Here is a 23,125-nt window from a genome sequence, read left to right on the forward strand (position 1 = left end):
GTATTTGCCGGAATGACCATGGTGTTGCATACATTAACTTTTGTAGCATCTGTGGCTGTATGCACAAGACCTGCACAGCATCAAGCCAAAATCCCAACAAGGGTTGGGGGAGGGGTTCATGAAGTCCCAACCCTAGCACAAGAACGCTTGGAAACTGGCAGCTGCTGGGAGAGTGAGAGTTGTCTTCAGGGATGCAGCCCTTGGAAGGGCACCCATGTTCCAGTACAGAGTCCTTTTTCATGCACATATAGAAAACATTAAGTGGTTTATTGTTTTTTTTTCAAGAACACACAAAGTTGGGAAAGAAATATGTGAGTACAGGAGAGGAATTGAAGGGAAGAGAATGAATGGGCAGGCAATTTGATGAAAAAACCAATATACTCAAGTACAAAATTCTCAATTATATGTATTTCTTTACCCCAGAAAATGAATACAAAGTGCAAGACTGGAGAGAAGAATGTTGGTTTAGAGCCTATTGCATTACATTATCATTTAAATGAGACAGATGTGGACTGGAGCAATGATGACTCTGTAAGAGTGTGGGGCTTTGTCCCCACTCCAAAGAACTCTCTCTAGGTGCCAATCGGCTGCCTTGCAACTTGATTATATTCTGGCACTTCTCTAAGGAAGCACAGACCTGTTAAGGATTCATTCTGACTGGCCTCCCTCCTCCATGCAGATATCATTCAATCTCTAGCTCCACTTTCTTCCCCAGAGGGGAGAAGGTTAAGCATAGAACTAAAAGTTCCAAAGTTCTAATCAATGTTTGGTCTCTCAAGTGACTAGTCTCCATCCTGAAAACTACCTAGAGGATACTCAAGAGTTTCTCATTAGAACAAAACAAAACAACAACAACAAAAAGTTCCTATTACTCAGGAAACCCCAGGAGATTTAAAAATTCTATGCCCAGCATCAGTTTCCGCATAACTGGGTGTGGCACGAGACTGTGATCTCAGCACTCACAAAGTGGGAGCAGGAGAATCAGGGTTCAGAATTATTCTTGGCTACATGAAAATCCTGGGCTTCATGAGACCTGAAAAACAAAACAAAACAAATGTAAGGATCTGGTAAAAATAGTCCCAGTGAAGCATCAAGAGTCATGGCTAGATTGCTATGTATAGAAACAGACAGTTTATTTGGAGTAAGAATGAGACAGCAAGGCAAAGAAGGGTGTGATACCAAAGGAGAGTTTCTATACTATAGCCGAGAGTTGAGCATGCTTCTGATACTATTTTGAGCATACTGCAGAACCTGAAATCCAAGGTAGAATAAGTCATCTCCAGGAAATGTACCTCTTTGGGCACCAAGCAGTCTTTATATTCTTAATTTTGATACGACCGGAAAAAGCACGCACCCCACAGATTAAGCTTCTTCATTTGGAGCTCTGTGGGCAGGCACTACTGATCCCTACCCTACAGAAATCATCCTGCCTTAAAAAAAAAACAACAAAGTTTGTGTCTAGTCTAGGGTCTAGGCTGTTGGGAGAACACAGCAGTCTTCAAACTTCTTGGCTTCAAACTTCTCTGCTGCTTTCCTACAAAGACAGATGTCTTCAGTTTTGCTTGGTTTGTAGTTGATTCAGTCTTCATATTAAAATTGAGTAGATTTAAAAGGCTAGGTTCAACAATCAGCATGCTATTGGGTGCACAGTACAGTTGCTAAGAACCTTAAAACAACAGCCCACTGTATCAAACTGCATCATAATCAGTAGCTAAGGAATAAAAGGGAAATCCTATTCAGCTGCAGGGCTGGGGAAGGGCAGAAGGGGCTGGCTTGTTTGATGGATATAATGAAAAGCCCAGTCACATATTTATAGCAAAGAAAATCTAGAAGTTGCTTCACAAGCAAGATTTAATATAAGACAATAAATTTAGGCCCGAATGGGAAGGTTGGTAAGTTTCAATATTTCCTACCTTGTTCATAAATCACAATATTGATCACATATAAATTAATGCATGAATATATATTTGTGTATGGGGACACATGAAACCTCATTTATTATGTGAAAGTGAAAGAGAAAGCAACTTTCTTATGGTGAACACCTAAATTAAACCACTTAGCATCTTTCTAAAACTCTGAAATGAATCTCATCTTGGTGGACCTACTGTACATGATCTGTCTTTCCATTTTTAATGGTGGACCAGTGCTGCTGCTGAAGCTGTTGCTTTGGGGCCTGGGAAAGAGAATTTAAGACGATTCACAAAAAGCGAGGCTGCCAAGAGTTTCTATTTGCATTAGACTACACTCCTTTCTAGTAACGAATATGTCCACTGCATGTTTTATTTGGCTTTCTCCCTTGGTGTATATGCTTTTGTAAAAATTCTGTAAAAATTCCAAATAAACTGAAGCATCAGGTAATAACCAGTGCATATTCTATAAGTCACTGGTCATTCACTGGTATGTTTTAAAAGACTCAATGCCCTTAAGATACCATTAACTATGCCCTGGTGGCAAAACCAGTGAAGAGCCACCAAACTGGAAAAGTAGGTGAGTTCTCATAGAAAGAAAGGAAGGGAGGGAGGGAGGGAGGGAGGGAGGGAGGGTGGGTAGAGGCGGGAACATCGGGAAGAGTCCCGAGTGTACTTGACTAAGCTAAGTCTGGGAGGGGGAGGGGAAGGGGAACCAAGTACAACAGCAGGAGGCCAAAGACACAAAAGTGGCCAGTAACAAAAATGTCTAGGTTACATTGGGAAGAGCCTCTGGGGGAAGGGCAGCCCAGCCTCTGGGCTGGAGAGTTTAGGGTAGAGAGGGTGGGGGTAAGATAGCCAAATCCTGTAACTGGTAGCTACCCAGGGCTGCTGGGAGAACCTAGAGGACAGGTCTGCTTTGATGTATTTAGCCTATTTAAGGTCCCTCAGTCGTCGCCACACACACACACACACCGCAACCCCTGCACCCCGCAACCCCTGCACCCCTCCCCCCAACCCCGAACATAAAACACATCTCATAAATTAAGACTTTTGTAAACTCAGTCAAACCCGGGGACAGGTTTCAACTTGATAACCTATTGACTTTTAGAACTAGGCCCCAAGCACAGGTATACTAGATCAAAATATTCAGACTATGTCTCTTCCTGTCTTTGAGAGTGGTGGTTGGTGGTCATTATCGTTAAAAAACATGGCCGGGCAGTGGTGGCACAAGCCAGCACTTGGGAGACAGAGGCAGGCGGATTTCTGAGTTCGAGGCCAGCCTGGTCTACAGCCTGAGTTCCAGGACAGCCAGAGCTACACAGAGAAACCCTGTCTCGAAAAAAACCAAAAAATAAATAAAAATAAAAACGTGATTTCCCTAAGTGTAGCTAGAACCAGAGATAATCCAGAGCCCATTCGCTGAGAGCTGTCATTACAGACCTAGCCACCAAGCCAGGTCTTTCTGTAATACCTTTATATACAGGCGGGTTAGGAATCCATGCTCCACAGCTACATCTACAAACGAGCATTTATGACAGCTAGAGCGTGAAACCTTGGGGTAACAGGGAAGGTTAAGTATTAGCGAAAATTCTCCAGCCCTTTTGATGAGAGATGGAAAGAGATTTCTGCAAATGGCTCTTAGATCACAAAATAGCGAATGGAAGCCATTAATTCCGCTTTCTTTATCGTACTGTGGTGGTGGTAAGAGCCAAGAATACTACAGTTGTATCATGACAAACTGTACACAACAAGATGTAGAGAATGAATCCAATACAGTGAGAAAATGAAGATACACTTCAAACCTCAAGAGAACTAGAGTTTTTCGTGGCAAAACGTACTTGAAACGTGGCTGGTGTGAAGTAAATTGAATCGACACGTGCTCTGGAAGACTTAGCATGAAGAAGAAAAAAATGCTATTAATTGTAGCATTACAGCATTACGCCGCTTACATGTCAAAATGACAGTATTTAGGACGCCGTCAAGTAGGTGTTATATTAATAATGGGGCCACTAGAAACTTTAGGGTTCCATTGTTGCTATAATTCTCTCACTTAAACCAGGCGGGAGGTCTAGGCTAACGTGGAAAGGCTTAGCTGGTACTAAAGGGAGGGCTTGGGTAAGTAAGGCTGCGGGAAGACCAGGACAATCCCAACTCATTTCCTTTCAAAAACCCCGAGGACTTAAAACTCAGCTCTCCGGGCCCCAGACTAAGGAAGCAGCGCCGCGAGGGAAGTTTGGCCCGCCGGGCGTGGGCGGCCAACCGGAGGGAGGAGCAGTCCCGGGGAGAGGCAGAGAAGGCCCCGGAGCCACGCGGCTCAGGAAACCACCCCCGCGAGTGGCTAGGCTGGCACTCGGGCTCCTCCTCCGACGGCTCGCCAGCCTGAAAGGCAGTGTCGCTTCCGCACACCGCCCAGCAGCCCGTGCTTGCAGCCCCAAAGCCCGGCTTCTCGCTCGGTGCCTTCCCTAACACCGCCCCAGACCGACCACAGAGCGGGAAGCAGCGCGGGAGAAAAAAAAAAAAAAAAAACCCGAGTCCGCGCTGGAGCCGCACGCGCCTGCGCAGACATCCGCTCCGCCCTCTCTGTTTCTCGCCTCCCGCGCCTTCCTCCCGCCCCGTTCCCCGGGCGCCCGGCTACGTCACAAAGAATGGCGTGTAAATGGAACAATCTAGTTGCTCCCCTCGAGAGCACGCCCCGCAAGAGGAGGGCGGGGCGGAGGGAGGGACGGAAGGAGCCGGCTTCGAAGACTGGCTCGTTCTCGTCATCCAATCCGAACGGTCTGGGGCGAGGCGGGGCGGGGCCCAAGAGGAGGGCGGGGGTGGGGCCGAGGGAAAGGAGTGAGAAGGCTGCGGGAGGAGAGGGCGGGCTCCTCCCGGAGATTAAAAGCAGCCAATCAGAGCGCGCCGGCTTCATTCGGAGAGCGGCGTGGGGCGTCGCCGCCGCCGCCGCGCGCGCCGGGGGCTGGTTAAGGCCATGAAACAAAAGAAACCCTGAGAGGGGAGCCGCTGCGGTCCCCACCCACCCACCTAGTTCCCTACCTCGACTCCGTCCCCGGCTCCTCCACCCCGCCCTCGCGCGCTCCGGCGGCCCTGGCGCTCCTCAGCCCCGGGCGCGGGCGCCGCCGCCGCCGCCGCCTCCCCCGAGGAAAGGTGTTTGCGCGCTGAACAGGGCCGGGGCCCTGTCCGCCATGGGGCCCGCTGCTCTCCGCGCCTGACGCGCCCGCCGCCGCCGCCGCCATTGACAGCGCGCCGCCGCGATGCCAAGCGGCAGCTCCGCGGCCCTGGCCCTGGCGGCGGCCCCGGCCCCCCTGCCGCAGCCGCCTCCGCTGCCGCCGCCGCCGCCGCCCGCCGGAGGCCCGGAGCTCGAGGGGGACGGGCTGCTGCTGAGGGAGCGCCTGGCCGCGCTAGGCCTCGACGACCCCAGCCCGGCGGAGCCCGGCACCCCGGCGCTCAGGGCCGCGGCGGCGGCGGCGGCGCAGTGCCAGGCCCGGCGGGCGACCGGGCTGGCTCCGGAGGAGCCCGGCCGCCTCACGACCTCGGAGACGGCGGAGCTGGAGCTGGAGGTGGACGAAGAGGAGGGGGAGGAAGCGGAGCTGGACGGAGAACTGCTGGAGGAGGAGGAGCTGGAGGAGGCAGAGGAGGAGGACCGGCCGTCGCTGCTGCTGCTGTCGCCGCCCGCGGCCACCGCCTCCCAGACTCAGCCGATCCCGGGCGGGCCCCTGGGGTCGGTGCTGCTGCCGGCCGCGGGCTTCGATGCCCGGGAGGCGGCCGCGGCGGCAGGGGTGCTGTACGGAGGGGACGATGCCCAGGGCATGATGGCGGCGATGCTGTCCCACGCCTACGGCCCCGGCGGCGGCGGGGCCGCCGCTGCCGCCTTGAACGGAGAGCAAGCGGCCCTGCTGAGAAGGAAGAGCGTCAACACCACCGAGTGCGTCCCGGTGCCCAGTTCCGAGCATGTCGCTGAGATTGTCGGACGCCAGGGTGAGTGCGCCGAGGTCGGTTTGTCTGTCTGGGCACGGCCCTGGGCGTGGGTGGGAGACGAAAAAGAAAGACGAGCGTGCGGCAGAAGAGTGAACCGGGAGAGTCCCCCCAAGTCCACCGAGAAGGGGTCTGGGTCGCCGAGAAAGGGACCGGTCACCTTGCGAAAACCCACGCCGTTCCGCCTCTTCAGCCGGACAAGAAGTGTTAAGTTTCTTGGGCCACCCAGTCTGGTGTATTCGTGGAACCCCAGGCTGGCGCGGCCCCAGAAACCTCAGTGAGATGGTGAGGTCAGGTCAGAAGTTGTGGGTCGCGGAATTGTTTCCGAGAGCTTCGAGATTTGGAAGTTTGTGTAGCCGAGTGGCCGGTAAAAAGCAATCGGCCTGCCTTAGAACTGCATGTGCTGAGAAGTGGACCGACATGGAGGCATGTGCAGCATTCGAGAGGGAAGAGATGTTCAAGTGGCCGGATCACCTCCTCCCTCCGCTATTCAGAAACTTGGCTTTAGAAGCGCACCCCAACTCTGTTGATCTTAGGTGCTCAGTGTTCTCATTTCACTTCTCGAAAAGCGCTAGTGTCAGTCTTTTAGAACACTTTTTTAGCCTGTACCGTGAAGGGAAAACTGGGCATTTGGGTAATTCGGGAACTTTATGCGTTTGTGCAGTTTTCGATAAATTTTCTTCACTTGCTAGCACACCCGTCCCGCAGACAGACTCCTCCCACATTGTTCAGACAAAGGACCTATGTCTCAGATTCCAGGAGTAGGTTTGTGAAGGTGGGGGAAGGGGATGCACAGAGTACCTCGGTATCCGACATTTTTTAGGGAAGGTTCTGTTTGCTTCGGTGTAGGTTTTGCCCCGTTTTACTACCTGCTGCTGCTGCCGTAATACAACATGGTTGAAACATGCCTCTTGTTGAAGTCAAATATGGCACTGCTGGTGGAATGATCTCATTTTCCCAAGTGGTCTAAAGTACACATAAATAAGAGATTGGTGACTTCACATGAAAGAGGTGGCTCCCGTTGCTAGGATTTTGATAAGAAAAGTCTATATGGTACCTGGACAGAAAAGAAAGAAAGAAAAAGCTTGTTTCAAACCGTTTGACTAATCAGCTTCACATCTCACTTGCCAGTAGGAGCTGATCAGGATAATAGCTCACGAGGAAACTCTTATGTACATGAAATAAACATGCATTTTATTTAGGTTCATAATGAGGTGGCTTTTCATTTAATATCATTGAAAGAGCGCTAGATTTCGCTGGTTAATGAGTTTATGAAAAGTAAGTAAACTAAAAATTTGAGGTTGATTTATACAGAATTTCTGCTCTTTATTAAAAACTAACCATTTAATAGAATGGCATGAAAGTAATTACTTGAAGGCAATACACACAAGAACATAGAGAATGCAACTTAGCAAACAAAGATGCAAGTATTGAACAACATGAAGAAAGTGTGGAGGAGACCTGCTAGGTGGTGACTGGAAAATACCCACATTTCATTACTAATTAGAATATGGTAAACTGGGGGGGGCGGGGGGAGGTAGAAATGGCCTGGTGTGGGATTGTTGAGGCTGTGGAATGTTGAGATTTGAATGACATACTGTAAAACAACACAACTTAATTCAGTGTTGATGTGCTTGTCTGCAAAGCACAGGAGAAGAAAGAACGTTTGCGCCGTAGTTTTACCACGTGACGAGGTGCTGTCTGTATCTTGGTAGATTGAGTTTAACATGAACTTTTGTCCTTTGTATTCTTAAGCACCTTAACTGTACATGGGTAGTATTTATATCAACTGAAATGGCAAGCTTTTATTTTGTGCTATCACATGATAATTGTCTTAGTTTTTCTTTTTGGGCTGTGCTTATTGGTTAGTAAAGTAATATGAATCTATGTCTTAGAACATGGAGACAAAATTGCTGACTGTTGTTGTACTTACTAATTCCTAGAGTTGTGGGTACTGTTAAAGGTATGTCATCTTCCTCTTGTCTTATCTTAAGAGCAGAAAGGCTTGCCCTTTTCCTTTTGGAACCATTCAATAGTGGATCATTGAGCCTGCGCCATCCCACACCCCAGCAGTATGGTAATAAACCTGTGCTTGCTCACTCCTTTAGAGAGAACTAAGTGGCTTCTAATAGTCACATCCTTTTACTGTGCAAAAACTTCTCGTTGGGAGAACAGACACTAGTGAGTTTTTAAAAAGTGAGTTGGGGAGTGGGGGTGGGGTAGATCATTTTTGAGTGTTTTGTTTGTTTTGGAGGAGCTGAATGTTCATCCTTAAGAATTAGCCATTCCTGCCATCTCATTCATTACCTGAAGTCATAATTTTCTTTTTGACATCTCTTAATTAGTTTTGGAAACAATTATGTCACAGATGGAGACATTCATGACTTCAGCTCTGAAGCAAAGAGTATAGGATAAATGGAAATCTGAGTCATGCATGCAGTTAGCAAAGTGCTGGCAGCTCTTGGAGATAGCCAGCCTCTGGTCCCTTTGTCTTTCAAAAAAAAAAAAAAAAAAGCTCTTATTTTGTTTTTGTCATTAAAAAAGTTTTTTATCATGTAGCCTGGGCTCACAAACACGTACCTCTACCTAACCCCAGGAAATCCCTACTCCCCTTTTAAAAAGTTTTATGTGGATTGAGTGTTTGCCTTCATGTATGTGTATGTGTGTGTCTGGTGTCTAAAAAGGTCAGAAGAGGGGGGTAGGGCCCCTGTCACTGGAGTTAAAACTGACTATATGCCACCATATGGTGCTGGCAAGCAAACCCAGATTCCCTGCAAGAGTCACAAGTGAGTGTTACTAAATGTTTGAACTATCTCTCCAATCCCAAGACCTTGTTTCTTTTTAAATTCTGTATCTGTATGTGTGTGTGAGTGCAGGTCCCTGCAGAGACTAGAGTCAGATACCCTTGAAGTTGGAGTTGAAAGCACAAGCCGCCTGATGTGGATGCTGGGAACTGAACTCAAGTCCTGAGCCATCTCTTCATCCTTCCTCTCCATGGACCAGTTTTAATAGTGATGAAGACCAGCAGAGCATTTGACCTCCTGTTTTACTCCCAGGAGCATGGCCTTTTCCTTATGTTAAATTAGTCTTACTACTGTTGTTGTGTTTTTTGAGTCTTGTATTTATTGTGAAACTAACAGTTGTAATAAATTTTACTAATTATATTTAATAGGAAAAGTTAGAAATTAAGAGATATATTTTTAAATATAGACAACAAAATAAGTCTAAGGCTGAGAAGATGACTCAGTAGGTAAAATGCTTACTTCACAAGCATGAAGTTCTGAACTGAAACCCCTAGCATCCATGTAAAAAGCTAGATCTGGTGCCATAGCTATAACCCTAGCTCTGTGACACCAACATAGGAGGATCCTGGAGACCTGCTAACCAGCTAGTCGAGCCATTGAGCTCCAGGTTCAGCAGCAAGAGACCCTGTCTCAAAAAACAGAGTGAAGAACCATAAAGGAACACATACACCACCAACCTCCAGCCTCCACATGGGTGCACAGGCATGCACACACTAAAAATATTTGTAAGATCTCATTTTATAAATATGAAATATCTCCGTTTTTAAGTGTAGTTCCTGCAAGACATTAATAGTTGACAGGTTTGACTGAAGATAACAGGTTTTATTATAATTTACTCAGTTGTTACTCTCCAGTAAGTCTAAAAGGAGAGTTATAGTAGAACTCTAAATATTCTTTACTATCAATTAATATTAATATTAAATGCCATAAATTGAGTTTCAGATAAGTGTACATTTTCAGCTACTTTTGATATGACTTTAATTGATAGTATTTTTTTTACCTAATAGGTCTCGAAAAGAATTGTATACTCTGTCCCCCCCAAAAAGTTGTACCCCATTATACAGTTTATAAACATCACAGTATAAACAATCTATACTAAGAAAAATGTACATCATACAAAAAATTTAACAAATAAGATAAAATGAAAAAAATTATTTTTATCTGTGTGCTGATACTCTTATACTCTAAATGTCACTGAGACCATTTAGAAAACTTCCTCATTGACTGAACTGTCTTGGTGACCACTCATCTCCAATGACTGTGTATTGGGGCGTGGGGGAAACCTTCCCAATGTTTCAAGCTGTGGGTAGTATTTGATTAGGAGAAACCGAGTACTTGCTGGTCTTGCTGTGCATAGATTTCCCATTGAGAAGTACATATTTATTTCACTAAAGAATTTCAGAACACTAAAATCATAGTGTCTTCCTTCCCCATCCCCACCACCACCCTCTTTGAGGAAAGAGGTTGTTTTTTACTTCTTCGCTAAAATACTACTGGATATTTTACCAGTGCCATGTAACTGCTAAGACATTTTGCAGATGTTGAACCTGAGGTTCTAAAAGATAGTTTAGTAGATCTAGGTTTAGGCCAGTTTAAACAGAATTATTTTCACTATTAGTAATTTAAATTCAAATGAAAATTTTGGAAAAAAACTAAATATGTTTGCAGTTAAAATTTTCTAGGGATATAGGCCAGTGGTAGAGGATTTACCTACCGTTCGTGAGATGAGAAAGAAGAGATCGGAGCCTGTGTTAGGAAACACCAAATAAGTACATAAACCATGATTAAAACTGCCATTGGTTTGTTTTGTTTTGGAAATTTTAAAAGTGTTTTTCTTTGTGAAGGCTTCTGGCTATGTAGCCCTAGGCTAGCTTCCTGCCTCAGCTTTTAACTTAAGATACCACTAGTTACTATATAGAGATTTGCAAAATGCAATGTGGTAATTAATAAAGGCCTTTAAACTACTTTTTTTTATTTTTATTTTATACTGTTTAAACTAGGCTTGCTTCCAGTCAGACTTAAGATCTCTGTCCCAGCCTTAATAGTGCTAGGATTACAAGCATACTATCATACCCAGACAATTTTCTAATACTAGAATTAGCAAGCTCAACTAAGTTAAATATATGCTTAGCATAATGCTGTTTGAGTAGTTGTCTGTGGCCTATTTTGAGAATTCTTGTTATTATTCACCCTTTAGACTCTTTAATGCAAGTTTTTAATTTATTCAGAATGTGTGGTTATTGCCTTTCTAGTAAGCAGAAGACTACAAATCACTGCATGTAAGGAAAGCCTTATTGACCACACATAGTAGCATGAAATCGTAAGACTCTAAAAGCTGTAAAAGAATAAAGAGAATTTGTTACTGATACTTGCAGATGCAGTTGGAGCTAGACATGAAGGATTTTGTCATGAGTAGTGTTCCGTCTTCTACCACGCCTCACCTTTGCCTTCTCTAACCTAATGTTAACTTACCCATTGTTGCCTGTCACTTGGGATAAATCCTTTACGCCTCCATTTTTTCCTATTTGGAGAAAACCTGTTCAGGTTCTGTTCTGACTAGCCCCAAACCTACTTTGTGCTGTGAGGGTGAAATTTGAGATGCCATTAGTGTACATTTATTGTGTAATTTAAAGTATACAGACAAATTCTATAAGAAATACGGTAAAATTTTTTGAAAGTTTATAGTATGTACTTCTAGCAAAAGGTTAAGCTAGTCTTGAAAGAGAATCATTTACAGTTAACTGATTACACCTAAAATTTGTATTGTTTTGTTTCTGGGTGGTGCTAGAGATCTAACCCAGGACCCCATGTGTTCTAGACAAGGTTCTCTACCACTGAACTACATCCCTAGCCTGGTAACTTTGAAAATTCTATTAACGTTTTCCAAAGGGTGTAAACATAAGATCTTCAGTATGGAAAACTCTCTTAATATCTGAGCCTCTTCTCTAACATACTTAATCAATAGTTGAGGAGAGCAAAGATGGTCCACAAGGACCAGGGTTTATATCCTACATTGCTCAGCTCACAAATGCCTCAATTCCAGCTACAAGACATCCTGCGCCCTCTACAGGCCTACTTGAGCCTCTGTACACACAAACATGTGCAAACACTCAAATAATAAAAATACATCAAAAAATTACTAGTCTATAGCTTTGAGCAGTTCTTTGGGGAGGGTTTATCATCATTCTTTTCGTAACTTTATACAATTCTAACTTGTAAATGCATAGAACTAGAATATTTCATGGGGCTCATAATCTAAACTTTATCCAGAAAAAAACCCTAAAGTCATGTAGAAGTAAACTGGATTTCAGATCGCCAGTTAGAGTGACTCCATATTTATCCCAACTTTGAGTTTATAACACTTTTAACATCTTTTACAATGTAAATGTTTCTCTTTAGGTATTTGGCATTTAATGCATGTGTGCACATGTGTGCAGGTATGCATATTTACAAAAGCCTGAGAAGGATCTTAGATGTCTTCCCCTATCAACTCTTATTTTTGTGAGACCGGGTCCTCCTACTGAGCCTGCACTCCCCATTTTTGGTTAGGCTGGCTGAGTTAAAAGGAAGCTGAGATAGATTCACCTGTCTCCATGCCACAGCAGAGCTACCTGGCTGCTGCTTTTGTGGATCTGGGGATTCCTTGTAATGCGTGTGTGTGTGTGTGTGTGTGTGTGTGTGTGTGTGTACAGACACACACACATACATACAGACTGAGCATAGAGATACTCTCTTTTTAGACTTAGCTAATGTTCATTAGACATCAAGATATAATGTCGAAATTGAGTTCTTATAATGTGAAAAGAGCTTTTGAATAGTCTGAGAGGAAAAGGACTTTATAAAAATCAAATAATATGGCTCCTCTTGTTAACTGTACTTAACTATATTACGAAGCACGTGAAATAGTGTTGTTTTTAGAGGAAAAGAATAAAGAGCAGTGAAAAGAGTGTGAAACTAAGATGGTTTGGTTCTAAGATCTAACACAGCAGCTAAAATGCCCTCAAGTCACCCAAAGGACCTGCTATGAAGAGTAGGTGAAAATGTGTGTAGGAGAGAAGTTTTAGAAAAGTGGAGTGCTGGCCAGGCAATGGTGGCCCACCTTTTATCCCAGCACTTGGGAGGCAGAGGCAGGTGGATTTCTGAGTTCAAGGCCAGCCTGGTCTACAAAGTGAGTTCCAGGACAGCCAGGGCTACACAGAGAAACCCTGTCTCAAAAAGAAAAAAGAAAACTGAAGTACTTTACAAATCCTGTTTCAAAGTCTCCCTGGTACCAGATGAGTTGACTCACGAAATGTTGGTAAGAAATAGTGGAGGGATGAGGATTGGTTCTAAAGCTGAATCATGTGGGTTAGGATTAGCTTCTCGAGGGAAGGATGACAGGGATGAGCCTAGGGCCTTCAACATGACAAGCAGATCAGCTGTATAACTTATTCGAGTAAGCTTTTTATTATATTTTGTAACAACTGATGAGAGAAACTATTTTTATTACTACTAATTCCTCTCACATGACAAAGAGGTAAACAGGTCTTCATGGCCTGTTTTTAAGTTCACTAACTGATTCATGATAGTTTGTCCATATAATCTTCCATTTTCAATACTTATTAAATATTCCTTGAGGAAAAACTAGATAAACACATGTGAAGTGTGGTCACTATCCGATTGTTCCGGTGGGTTTGTTGTTGTTTATTTTTATTTTTTTAATGTATATTGAGGTTTTGACTGCATTTATGTCTGTGTAAGGATATCAGATCCCCTGGAACAGGAGTTACAGACAGTTGTGAGCTGCCATGTGAGTTCTGGTTTTCTGGAAGAGCAGCCAACTCTTAACTGCTGAGCCATCTCTCCAGCCCCTGTTCCAATTGTAATTTATTTGAACTAGATTGTAAATTATTTCCATGTGGTAGCTGTGACACTGAGGTAATCTACTGTTTGTGTGTGTGGTTGTGTTTCATACTGATGCACTTCCTTGTGGAAGCCAAAGGTCAGCCATGGGTGTCCTTCCTCAGGGACAACTAGTTTGGTTTGGTGTTGTAGATGAGAGATAGGGAGGGAGGGAGAAAGGGAGGGAGAGGAGAAGAGGAGAGAGCGCTTGCTTGCACACAGTAAGGCTAGAAGAGCATCAAACCCTCTGGAATTGGAATGACAGTCGGTTAAAAATGACTAATGTGAATGCTAGAAACCAAACTAGGGTCCTCTGGGAGCTGCAAGTACGCTCTTAACCCCAGTGCCAGCTCTCCAGTCCCCCAGCTTGTTTTTTGATGCAGTCTCTCATTGGCCTGGAGCTGCTCAGACTAGGCTGGCAGGACCACACCCCCAGGGATCTGTCTGCTCTGAGATTACAGGTGCACACCAACACATCTGGCTTTTTATGTAGGTTTTGAGGAATGAACTAAGTTTCTCTTACTTTACCATTAGCTGTCTTCCCATCCCTGTTTGATAAACTTAAAGCCATACACAAAATTTCTATTTTTCAAAGTTCCATTGTGTTAATTGGGAGAGAGAGGTATGTATGCTTGGAAGGAATCCCAAGCTATTTAAGAAAAGAGTTGAACAAAAAATGAATAGAAACTGCACACGTTTATGAGATGAGAGAGACTGAAAATAATTAGGTTTTGCCACTTAATGCTCAGAGTAAAATGAATTTACTTCAAGACCAATAAATTCTATTTTTCTTGAAGATAATGCAAGCTATTCACATTATCTTTTCTTCCCATTTTTATTTAAAGAATGTCTGCATAATTTCCCAGTGTTTGCAGAGGACTATCAGAAGTTAAAATGGGCATGGTTTTGAGATTTGTCTTTACGGGCTTAAGTTTTCTTAACTCACTATATACATATGCACACTACATTAATTTATTAAATAATTGGAAAGTACAGTAAGTGTAATTTCTGAAAAACAAACTTGTTTTTAAAAAAGATCAGGAACACCAAATGCCCTAGACAGCAAACCGCAGGTGGTTCTGGGAGGCCTTGTCCTGGGTACTGTCACTTTCTCCTTTTTCTGCCGATTGTTGTAAGGGCATTTCATTCTGATAAGGAATCCTTAACGAATCATCTTCCCCCAAATCTTTCCTACCTGCAAGATGGAGTCCCAGTCTGAGATTGGAGATGACTCCCTCCCTGTTCTGTCCCCTGAAGATATCAAAATGCTGTGCTAGTTTTAATATCCCCAGGGCACCAGTTTCCTGCTTTTGCACTTCCTCCCTGCTTGACAAAACTTCTTTCAAGCCTCTTAAATACCTTTGAAGTTGGCCTGTGCTTGCATGCTGAGGACAGAGGTCAGTGTTAGGTTTTTGTCGTCAGCCACTCTCTACCTTATCTTTTGAGACAAGATCTCTCAGTGAACCTGGAGCTGATTCATTCATCTGATTCATCTAGATTAGCTTTGCTAGGTAGCCTTAGGGATCCTAATGAGGTTCTCGTGTGTGTGTGTATGTGTGTGTGTGTGTGTGTGTGTGTGTGTGTGTGTGTGTGGTGTGTGTAGCAAGCTCTTCAGCATCCATCTCCTGGCCCTTGAAGCCTTTCATGTATTATGTATTTTAAAGTGATAATCCTTTTGTGTGCTCCCACTGCTTTGGAAACCTGTTCCTTAAGGAGCTATTGTTCCTTAAAGTAACTATTAATTGCATCTCTTGGACATGAACTCCTTGAAATAGGAAATGACCATGTTTCTTATTGTACTTTTTGGGGGTTGAGGGAGGGGATGACATTTGAGTGGATACACTCAGTCATTAAGCTGAACTAAAAAAGTTCAGGATGAGTAAAATGCTCTTGGAGCCTAAGTGATTTAGATAGAAACACCTTGACTGACACAGTCCAGTCCAGCCTAGACAGATCCAGAAGGGACAGATCTCCCCTTTACATAGAGCCGCATGAATAAGAGTCCTTACAAATACTTCCTATTTGATCAATAACACTATCCTTTTTCAGTATTTTTATAAATCGCCAAACCTCTCCCTAGCCAAAGGCCATTTGATTACTATTCCTAAATTGAGCTTAAAATTCTAATGAGCCAATACATCTTTCAAAAGGTGGGTACTTGGAAGAATGGAAGGGGTGACATAATTAGCAGAATAACCCCACATATCCAAAGATTTTTAACCGTAACCCACCACCACAAAAGAAGCAATTGAAATGTTTGCTTCACTAGGCATGTTGCTTAAAGGCATGGGCTGCTTGCCTTTGTGAAGGATGTCTAGGATTATCTGGTAAGCCCACTTGTGATCACGGGAACCCCAAAAGTACAGAACTTCCCAGCTTGGGGTGACTCAGGTCAGGAAGAGAGATGAGAAGCTTGACTGCTGGTGCTGAAGACAAAGAAGAGTGAAAAGCCAAGGAATGTAGATGGTTCTAGAACTACAAACACGTGACTTCTGCCACCAGCCTAAATGTGCAAGGAAACATAACCTCCTTAGAGCTTCCAAAAAACAAAACAGTCTTACTACTGCTTTTATTTTAACCTTGTTGCGAGAGTTCTGTGCATGGATGGATGGATGGATGGATGGATGGATAGATAGATAGATGATATTGTATGGTAATTAGCAGTAGCATTGGAAAACTATAGCAGAGCTAAAGAGGTGGCTGGATGGGTGGGAGCTCCTGCTGTGTAAACATAGGGACCTGAGTAGACTCCAACACTCATAAAAATCTTGGCTTGGCCACCAGCCTAACTCCTGGTTCCATGAGACCTCGTCTTAAGGGAAGAAGGTCAAATTTTATAGAGCAGGACATGGGATATACATACACACACACACACACGCACGCACGCACGCATGCATGCAGGGAAAAGGGGGGGGAACTAAAGCAAGTCAAAGAATCTGAGCTGTAATTGAACTAAAAACAAACCTTATTAATACCGGATTATATGTTTAAAGCTGCTGCTTAGTTCTTAGTTCTGATTGAAAGCCTTTCACAATGTCTTGTAGAATACTAGATTAGAATATAGTACAGTCATATTTTTATCAGCTCTCACAGGGCAGAGGTTATAGAGCCCTTAAAAGACTTAAGGATTTTGGGGGGGCTTTGTGGCTTGCATAATCATTATCATTACTTTAGTTGCTTAAAACAATGCAAATTTATTATCTCAGTTTCTGTAGGTCAGAAATCTGTGTGGTGTCTCTTGGTTCTGTTTCAGAGTTAAATCAAGGTGTTCAGCTAGAGGTGTAGTATCCTCATATGGGGTACATATCCTCTCCTACCTAAGGTTGCTGGCAGAATTTAGTTGGAACATGGGGGTCTCTGGTCCAGGTCTCAGCTCCTTGCCATCATCACCACAGGCATGGATTCACAGCATGGGTTGTTTGCTTTCTTCCACAGGAGCTCATGTCTAACTTGTCTAAAACAGAAACTCAAGATTAGGTCAGAACCTCCCTGGTAATCAGAATAACCTCTCCATTGAAAAGTGAACTGAGTCGGGTTTGGTAGTGCATGCCTTTAATCCCAACATTCCGAAAGCAGAGGATCTAGGCCAGACTGGGCCACATAGTGAGTTCCAGGACAGTCTGAGCCTCTGTCTCAGAAAAACAACAAAATTAAGCTGATTTAAGGTATAATTTTACATATCTAAAATCTTTTTTCAGGAGTACCTAAATTTGTGTCTAACTCCAGGCAGGAATGTTCTCTCCTAACTGGCCAGGAACTTGCTATTTAGTCCAAGCTGGCCTCAAGCTCAAAAAAACCCACCTGTCTCTGCTTCTAACATGTTGAGATTAAAGGTATGAACCACTACACATAGTAAAAAAGCCAGAAATCTTGAGGCAGAGAATCATCTTAGAATTCTGTATTCAGGCAAAGACTGTGGCACACACCTGTCCAAGCACTCCAGAGTCTGAGAGTTTGAGGCTAGGCTGGGCTGAGTACTGGAATGCTCCATCAGAAACTGGGCTGCCCACAAATGTATTGACTGTACCTTCTTTGAGGGAAGGCTATGCAACTCGTAGTAGTCACATAAACAATGGTTCAGTTCTTTATCAGACACTACTTTTTCTCATTTTCTTTTTGTGCAGGTGTCTGTAGTTCACATCAAGTATTAGGATATGTCTCAGGAACTGTCCACCTTATTTTTTGAGACCTTTGGGCCAGTCTAGCTTGACTGCCCAACAAACCCAGCCATCCTCCTGTTTCTGCCTCTCCAGGCACTAGGATTAAACATACATGCCACCATGCATGGCTGTTTACTGGGGATCTGACTCAGGTCCTCATGCTATAACAAGCTCTTTACTGACTGAGCTATCTTCCTAGCCCCCTATAATGGCTCTCCTCTTCTTCTTCTTTTTTAAACTGGAAAATATATAGATGGCCATCTGTTCTTTTCTATCACCATCTAAATAAGCCACCGGTTTAAGAACAGAAGCAAACAGTCTTTGTACAGTCTTGCTTTAGATATCTACAGTATCTTTCAGATAGCTAGAAAAAAAAATTCACCTTCATAGATATATTTAGACTCTGGCCTCTAAAAGTTGGATTATATGACCATAGAGCAACCTTTCTGTAAATGGGCTCTTTAGCCCAGCTCCTCTTGGTGACTCTCTCCTTCCTTTTCACACCAATTCTTTGTTGAAAATACATCATCTCATACTTGAAACTAGAAGGTGATCTTCAAAACATCCAAATCTAATGATGGTAACCCATAACAAAAAATATTTTATATTGCAGCCCATCATACATGTGTTCCACTGAAACCCTGGGAATACACGAGAATCAGGGTTCTGTTGATTAGTTTTAAGTGGTATTTAAAACACAACAAAGTTTACTTCAGCTCATGGTTTGAAAACTGAGTTTCCTCCTCTTCCAACTCCAGTCCAAACAAGAGTGCCACCCTTTCTTTGGAAGAGGTCTCTTAACCTTGAAAATTGAGATAGAATGTCTTGTATATACCAAGGAGAGAGAGGACAAGTTGGAGGGTTTTAACTGGAAACAGCCCTTGCAATAATGATAGTTGGCATATGAACCCATTTTCCCTTTCTATTTGGGAAAATGGGTTCATATGCCAACTAGGTAAGCTGTAGGCTTTATTTCAGGGAATTTACTTCAAATTAAGTTGAAATTACAGCTCTGAAAATTTGTTAGTACTGTAGTTCTTGAACCATAACCTGATCCAGGTTTCTGCCCTGTATGCTGGGCAAGCCTTCTCTAGCTAAGCTATGCTCCCAGCTCTCCGGTAGTTATATAGAAAGGTGTCTTCCTCTGTTGGTGGATACTAACTAGTAAACATGGAGAGGAGATAAACCTAAACTCCGAGTAATGCTTTGCCCTTAATTGCCCATGATTTTCTGCTGGATGAACCATGACTGCCTGTTACTAGGAATGAGTTGGGGAATTGTTTTTTCTTCATTTTATGTGTGTGTTATATACTCATGTGTGTGCAGGAACCTTATTTAGATGCCATCTCTCCTGTTAGCACTAGGGTGACAAATACACCTCTGGCTTTTCACATGGCTCCAGAGATTGGAACTTGGTCTTAATGCTTTTACATCACTAAAACATGTCTGGAGCCCAAGAATGAGATTTTAGGAAGCTGCCGTCTTACAGAGCTGTAGCCCAGAGTGTAGACTATTGTTCACTAAATGATACTCTGAATATAGAATATATCACCAGTTAGTATTTTACCTTTCAGACTTTCTTAGGTATCTATGTCATTGCATGCTATCCAGTGAATGTGGTCTCCGTTCTTAGTCGCCCCACACACTCCACAGCACCTACTGTAGGAGTAGATTTGACTGTCTAAAGAGACAAAAGATTTGCTGTGATCACAAAGTTCATTTTATCGCAAAGTAAAAAGTCTTTTTACTTTTACTCAAAAGTAACCAATACCCATTTTATTTTAATGTGGTTGAGTACATGTAGTCTTACCATAGCACTTAAAAAGTTTTCATGTTTCACAGTAGTGTAAATTTTACTTGTGATTTCTTGATAGAGCACCCTCCTCCTGGTAACCCTACTGAACTAACTGCTTCTCTTAGGACTCTGGTTGGGGCTTACAGTTAGGAGTGAGGGCTGTTTTCTTTCTACCTAACAGCACAGTGCTTAAATTCTACTGTTCTTTAAACTATGTAACTAGCAATAAGACTTCTGAAAGTATAAAACGAAGGAAAAAATAAAAATTTTTGAGAAAGAATTGCTTCATCTTGATGCTTGAATACATTTTGTTTCAGAGAACCTGACTCTGGGTTTTCATGGTAATGTACCTGAGACCCACAGTGAAAAGGCTGCGTCTTTGTAATTTCTATGGTTTGTTGGAAGGAGGAGTAGGATCTCAGTCAGTTTGTGGTTATGATTCAGAAGTTCCATGGTGGGTTAAGTTGCTTTAAGTATGCTCTGATATTTAAATTTTAATATTTAAATATGCAGGAGACCCTTGTGTTCATTCCATAGCACTATACACCACACACACACACACACCCAGAAACAAAATTAAATTTTAGTCCTTTCACTATGGATGAGATTAGCAATATGGGACCAGAAGATTGAAGTCTTGAAAGCTAAGAATTAAAGGGTCCAAAATAACATATAACAAAGCTCCAATGTTCTAATACTGAAAATTAGCACCATTACTTTCCATAAATGTTACATGGCAACTCTGTAATCCATGAAGACAGACATAGCCATAGGAGAGAAGGAACAATCATTGAGGACAAGGCACCTAAACCAAAACTAGACAGTAATTAGGAGTTGAGCTGGGATTAGAGAGGGGAGAGGTTAGTCATGGGAACAAGAGAGCATGAATATGCCATAGGTTGAAGTATATATGACAGAGTTTAAAAGAGTGGAAGAAATGGCTATAGAGTAAAAGTAGAAAGTCAGGAACCAGCTAAAATACCCTATGCAAAGAAGTGACTGTATAACCCATGCTATATTGAGAAAGCATCTTACTAAACAGAATACCAAGAAATAACTTGCCGTCAGGAAAGGCTGGAGACATTTGAAGTTGTATATATGTATTGTAGGCATGTGGGCTCAAGATTATGTATCTAAAAAGCCTTAGTTTTAGCTTAACTATTAGTGATTTGTTGGACAAGAAAGGAAAGGAGGCTTAAGAACAAAGCCTGCCCAGATTGTGGCTGCTCTCTTCAGTTGCACCTCCTTTATGTTCTTGAGGAAACAACTGTATGATGTAGTCATGAAATAAATTTATCCTGTGTGTCTGCTTGTTTCTTCTTTGAAGACTGTAACTCCGGAGATTTAAGCCATAGTTTTGGTGTTTGACAGTTTGGAGACCTAAGTTAAGAATTAGGGAAAATTAACTGTCTCCCATGTTTTATTTTAACTTAGGTACAGTTGGAGGTTGGGACTAAAGCATCTAGTTTGGGTTTAGAGCTGGTGTTCCTCTAGCCATTTTCCATGAGTCTTCAATATTTGTTTTGTTTTTTTTTTTCTTTAATCGATCAAGAACTTTACAATAGGCAAAAATTATTTTACATTACTTTTTTTAATCCTATGCTTTTGTGGTTGTCTCCCAGGAATTTAACTGGAGCTGAAGAAAGATAGCCACTAGCCATGAACATTATTATCAATAGAATTTTACAAAGGAGTCATGTTAAAGCAATAAAATAAATCAAGTGAAATTTGTAGAATATGTGAAAATTAAAAATTCTTGGACTATGAGAAGACCATAGATTTCTATATCACATGACCTTATCTCTGGCTTTGTTAGTATTTTTCTTGCCACCAATTTATCTTTGCAAAGTAAAAATTTGTTAAGTTATTATAAAACTCAACCCTACTAGTTTATATTTTACATATAGACTATTTTGTACATCTTTTCAATGTATGGCTGAGAGAGAACTAGACTTCTGAGTTGTAACCTCTCAGGAGGGGTTCCCACTCTTCCAAAAGAGTGAATGCCAGACAAGTACATATCCTCCATCTCTAGCAATAGTGTATGGAATTGGGGGATGTCAGCATTAAACGTTAAGTTTTATGAGGAAGAAACTATAAACAACTGTACACTAGAGAGCATTTCTAGAGCTTTACTTAGTTTGCCTTTACAAATATTTTTAAAGTACATACTGATTCTGAAATGTTTTCTTTTAACAGGTTGTAAAATTAAAGCACTGAGAGCCAAGACAAACACGTATATCAAGACACCTGTTCGTGGTGAAGAACCCATTTTTGTTGTCACTGGACGGAAAGAAGATGTTGCCATGGCCAAAAGAGAGATCCTCTCGGCTGCAGAGCACTTCTCTATGATTCGTGCATCTCGAAACAAAAATGGCCCTGCACTGGGAGGGTTATCGTGTAGTCCTAATCTGCCTGGTCAGACCACAGTCCAAGTCAGGGTCCCCTATCGTGTGGTAGGGCTAGTGGTTGGACCAAAAGGAGCAACAATTAAGAGAATTCAGCAACAGACCCACACGTACATAGTTACTCCGAGCAGAGATAAGGAGCCAGTCTTTGAAGTCACAGGGATGCCCGAAAATGTTGATCGAGCACGAGAAGAAATAGAAATGCATATCGCCATGCGTACCGGGAACTACATAGAGCTCAATGAAGAAAATGATTTCCATTATAACGGTACTGATGTGAGCTTTGAAGGTGGCACTCTTGGCTCTGCATGGCTCTCTTCCAATCCAGTTCCTCCGAGCCGAGCGAGAATGATGTCTAACTATCGGAATGATAGTTCTAGCTCTCTGGGAAGCGGCTCCACTGATTCCTATTTTGGAAGCAATAGGCTAGCTGACTTTAGTCCAACAAGCCCATTTAGCACAGGGAACTTTTGGTTTGGAGATACACTACCATCTGTAGGCTCAGAAGATCTTACAGTAGACTCTCCTGCCTTTGACTCTTTACCAACATCTGCTCAAACTATCTGGACTCCATTTGAACCAGTTAACCCACTCTCTGGCTTTGGGAGTGATCCTTCTGGTAACATGAAGACTCAGCGTAGAGGAAGTCAGCCATCAACTCCTCGTCTGTCTCCTACATTTCCTGAGAGCATAGAACACCCACTTGCTCGAAGGGTGAGGAGTGACCCACCTAGTACAGGCAACCATGTTGGCCTTCCAATATACATCCCTGCTTTTTCTAATGGTACCAATAGTTACTCCTCTTCCAATGGTGGTTCCACCTCTAGCTCACCTCCAGAATCAAGAAGAAAGCACGACTGTGTGATTTGCTTTGAGAATGAAGTTATTGCTGCCCTAGTTCCATGTGGCCACAACCTCTTCTGCATGGAATGTGCCAACAAGATCTGTGAAAAGAGAACGCCATCATGTCCAGTTTGCCAGACAGCTGTTACTCAGGCAATCCAAATTCACTCTTAACTATATATATATACATAAATACTATATCTCTATATGGACTCATAAAGGCATGGGTATAATGGTACCCCAGTAAACTTCCTAATGAATTCTTATGACTGTTATCAGGCTTTATTGGGATTAGGCTAAAGTTAGTACACTTATAAAGGCTGCTATGGTAACACTAAACCTAAGTGGT

At 42.9% G+C, this 23,125-nt stretch overlaps 2 protein-coding genes across 2 annotated transcripts in view; one reads left to right on the forward strand and one right to left on the reverse strand.

Annotated features, from left to right (window-relative positions):
- Positions 1-285: 285 nt before the first annotated feature.
- LOC147000326 (uncharacterized) lies at positions 286-5,201 on the reverse strand. Its single transcript, XM_085833728.1, has 3 exons — positions 4,947-5,201; positions 3,749-3,799; positions 286-1,033 (listed from the first exon to the last, which is right to left on the reverse strand). Exons 1-3 carry the CDS (start codon positions 5,144-5,146, stop codon positions 982-984), a joined length of 303 nt encoding a protein of 100 aa, XP_085689854.1. The 5' UTR covers positions 5,147-5,201; the 3' UTR covers positions 286-981.
- The window catches only part of Mex3c (mex-3 RNA binding family member C), a 19,558-nt gene continuing 1,597 nt past the window's right edge, over positions 5,165-23,125 (forward strand). The window contains exons 1-2 of the mRNA XM_021151070.2: positions 5,165-5,888; positions 21,725-23,125. The exon at positions 21,725-23,125 is cut by the window's right edge and continues 1,597 nt beyond it. Of these exons, the coding sequence (XP_021006729.1) occupies positions 5,165-5,888; positions 21,725-22,950 (1,950 nt within the window). The 3' untranslated portion in view covers positions 22,951-23,125. The remainder of the gene's footprint in view (positions 5,889-21,724) is intronic.

Source organism: Mus caroli, unplaced genomic scaffold (assembly GCF_978045245.1).
Source record: "Mus caroli unplaced genomic scaffold, Mus_caroli_1 scaffold_19, whole genome shotgun sequence".
Classification (NCBI taxonomy): Eukaryota; Metazoa; Chordata; class Mammalia; order Rodentia; family Muridae; genus Mus; species Mus caroli.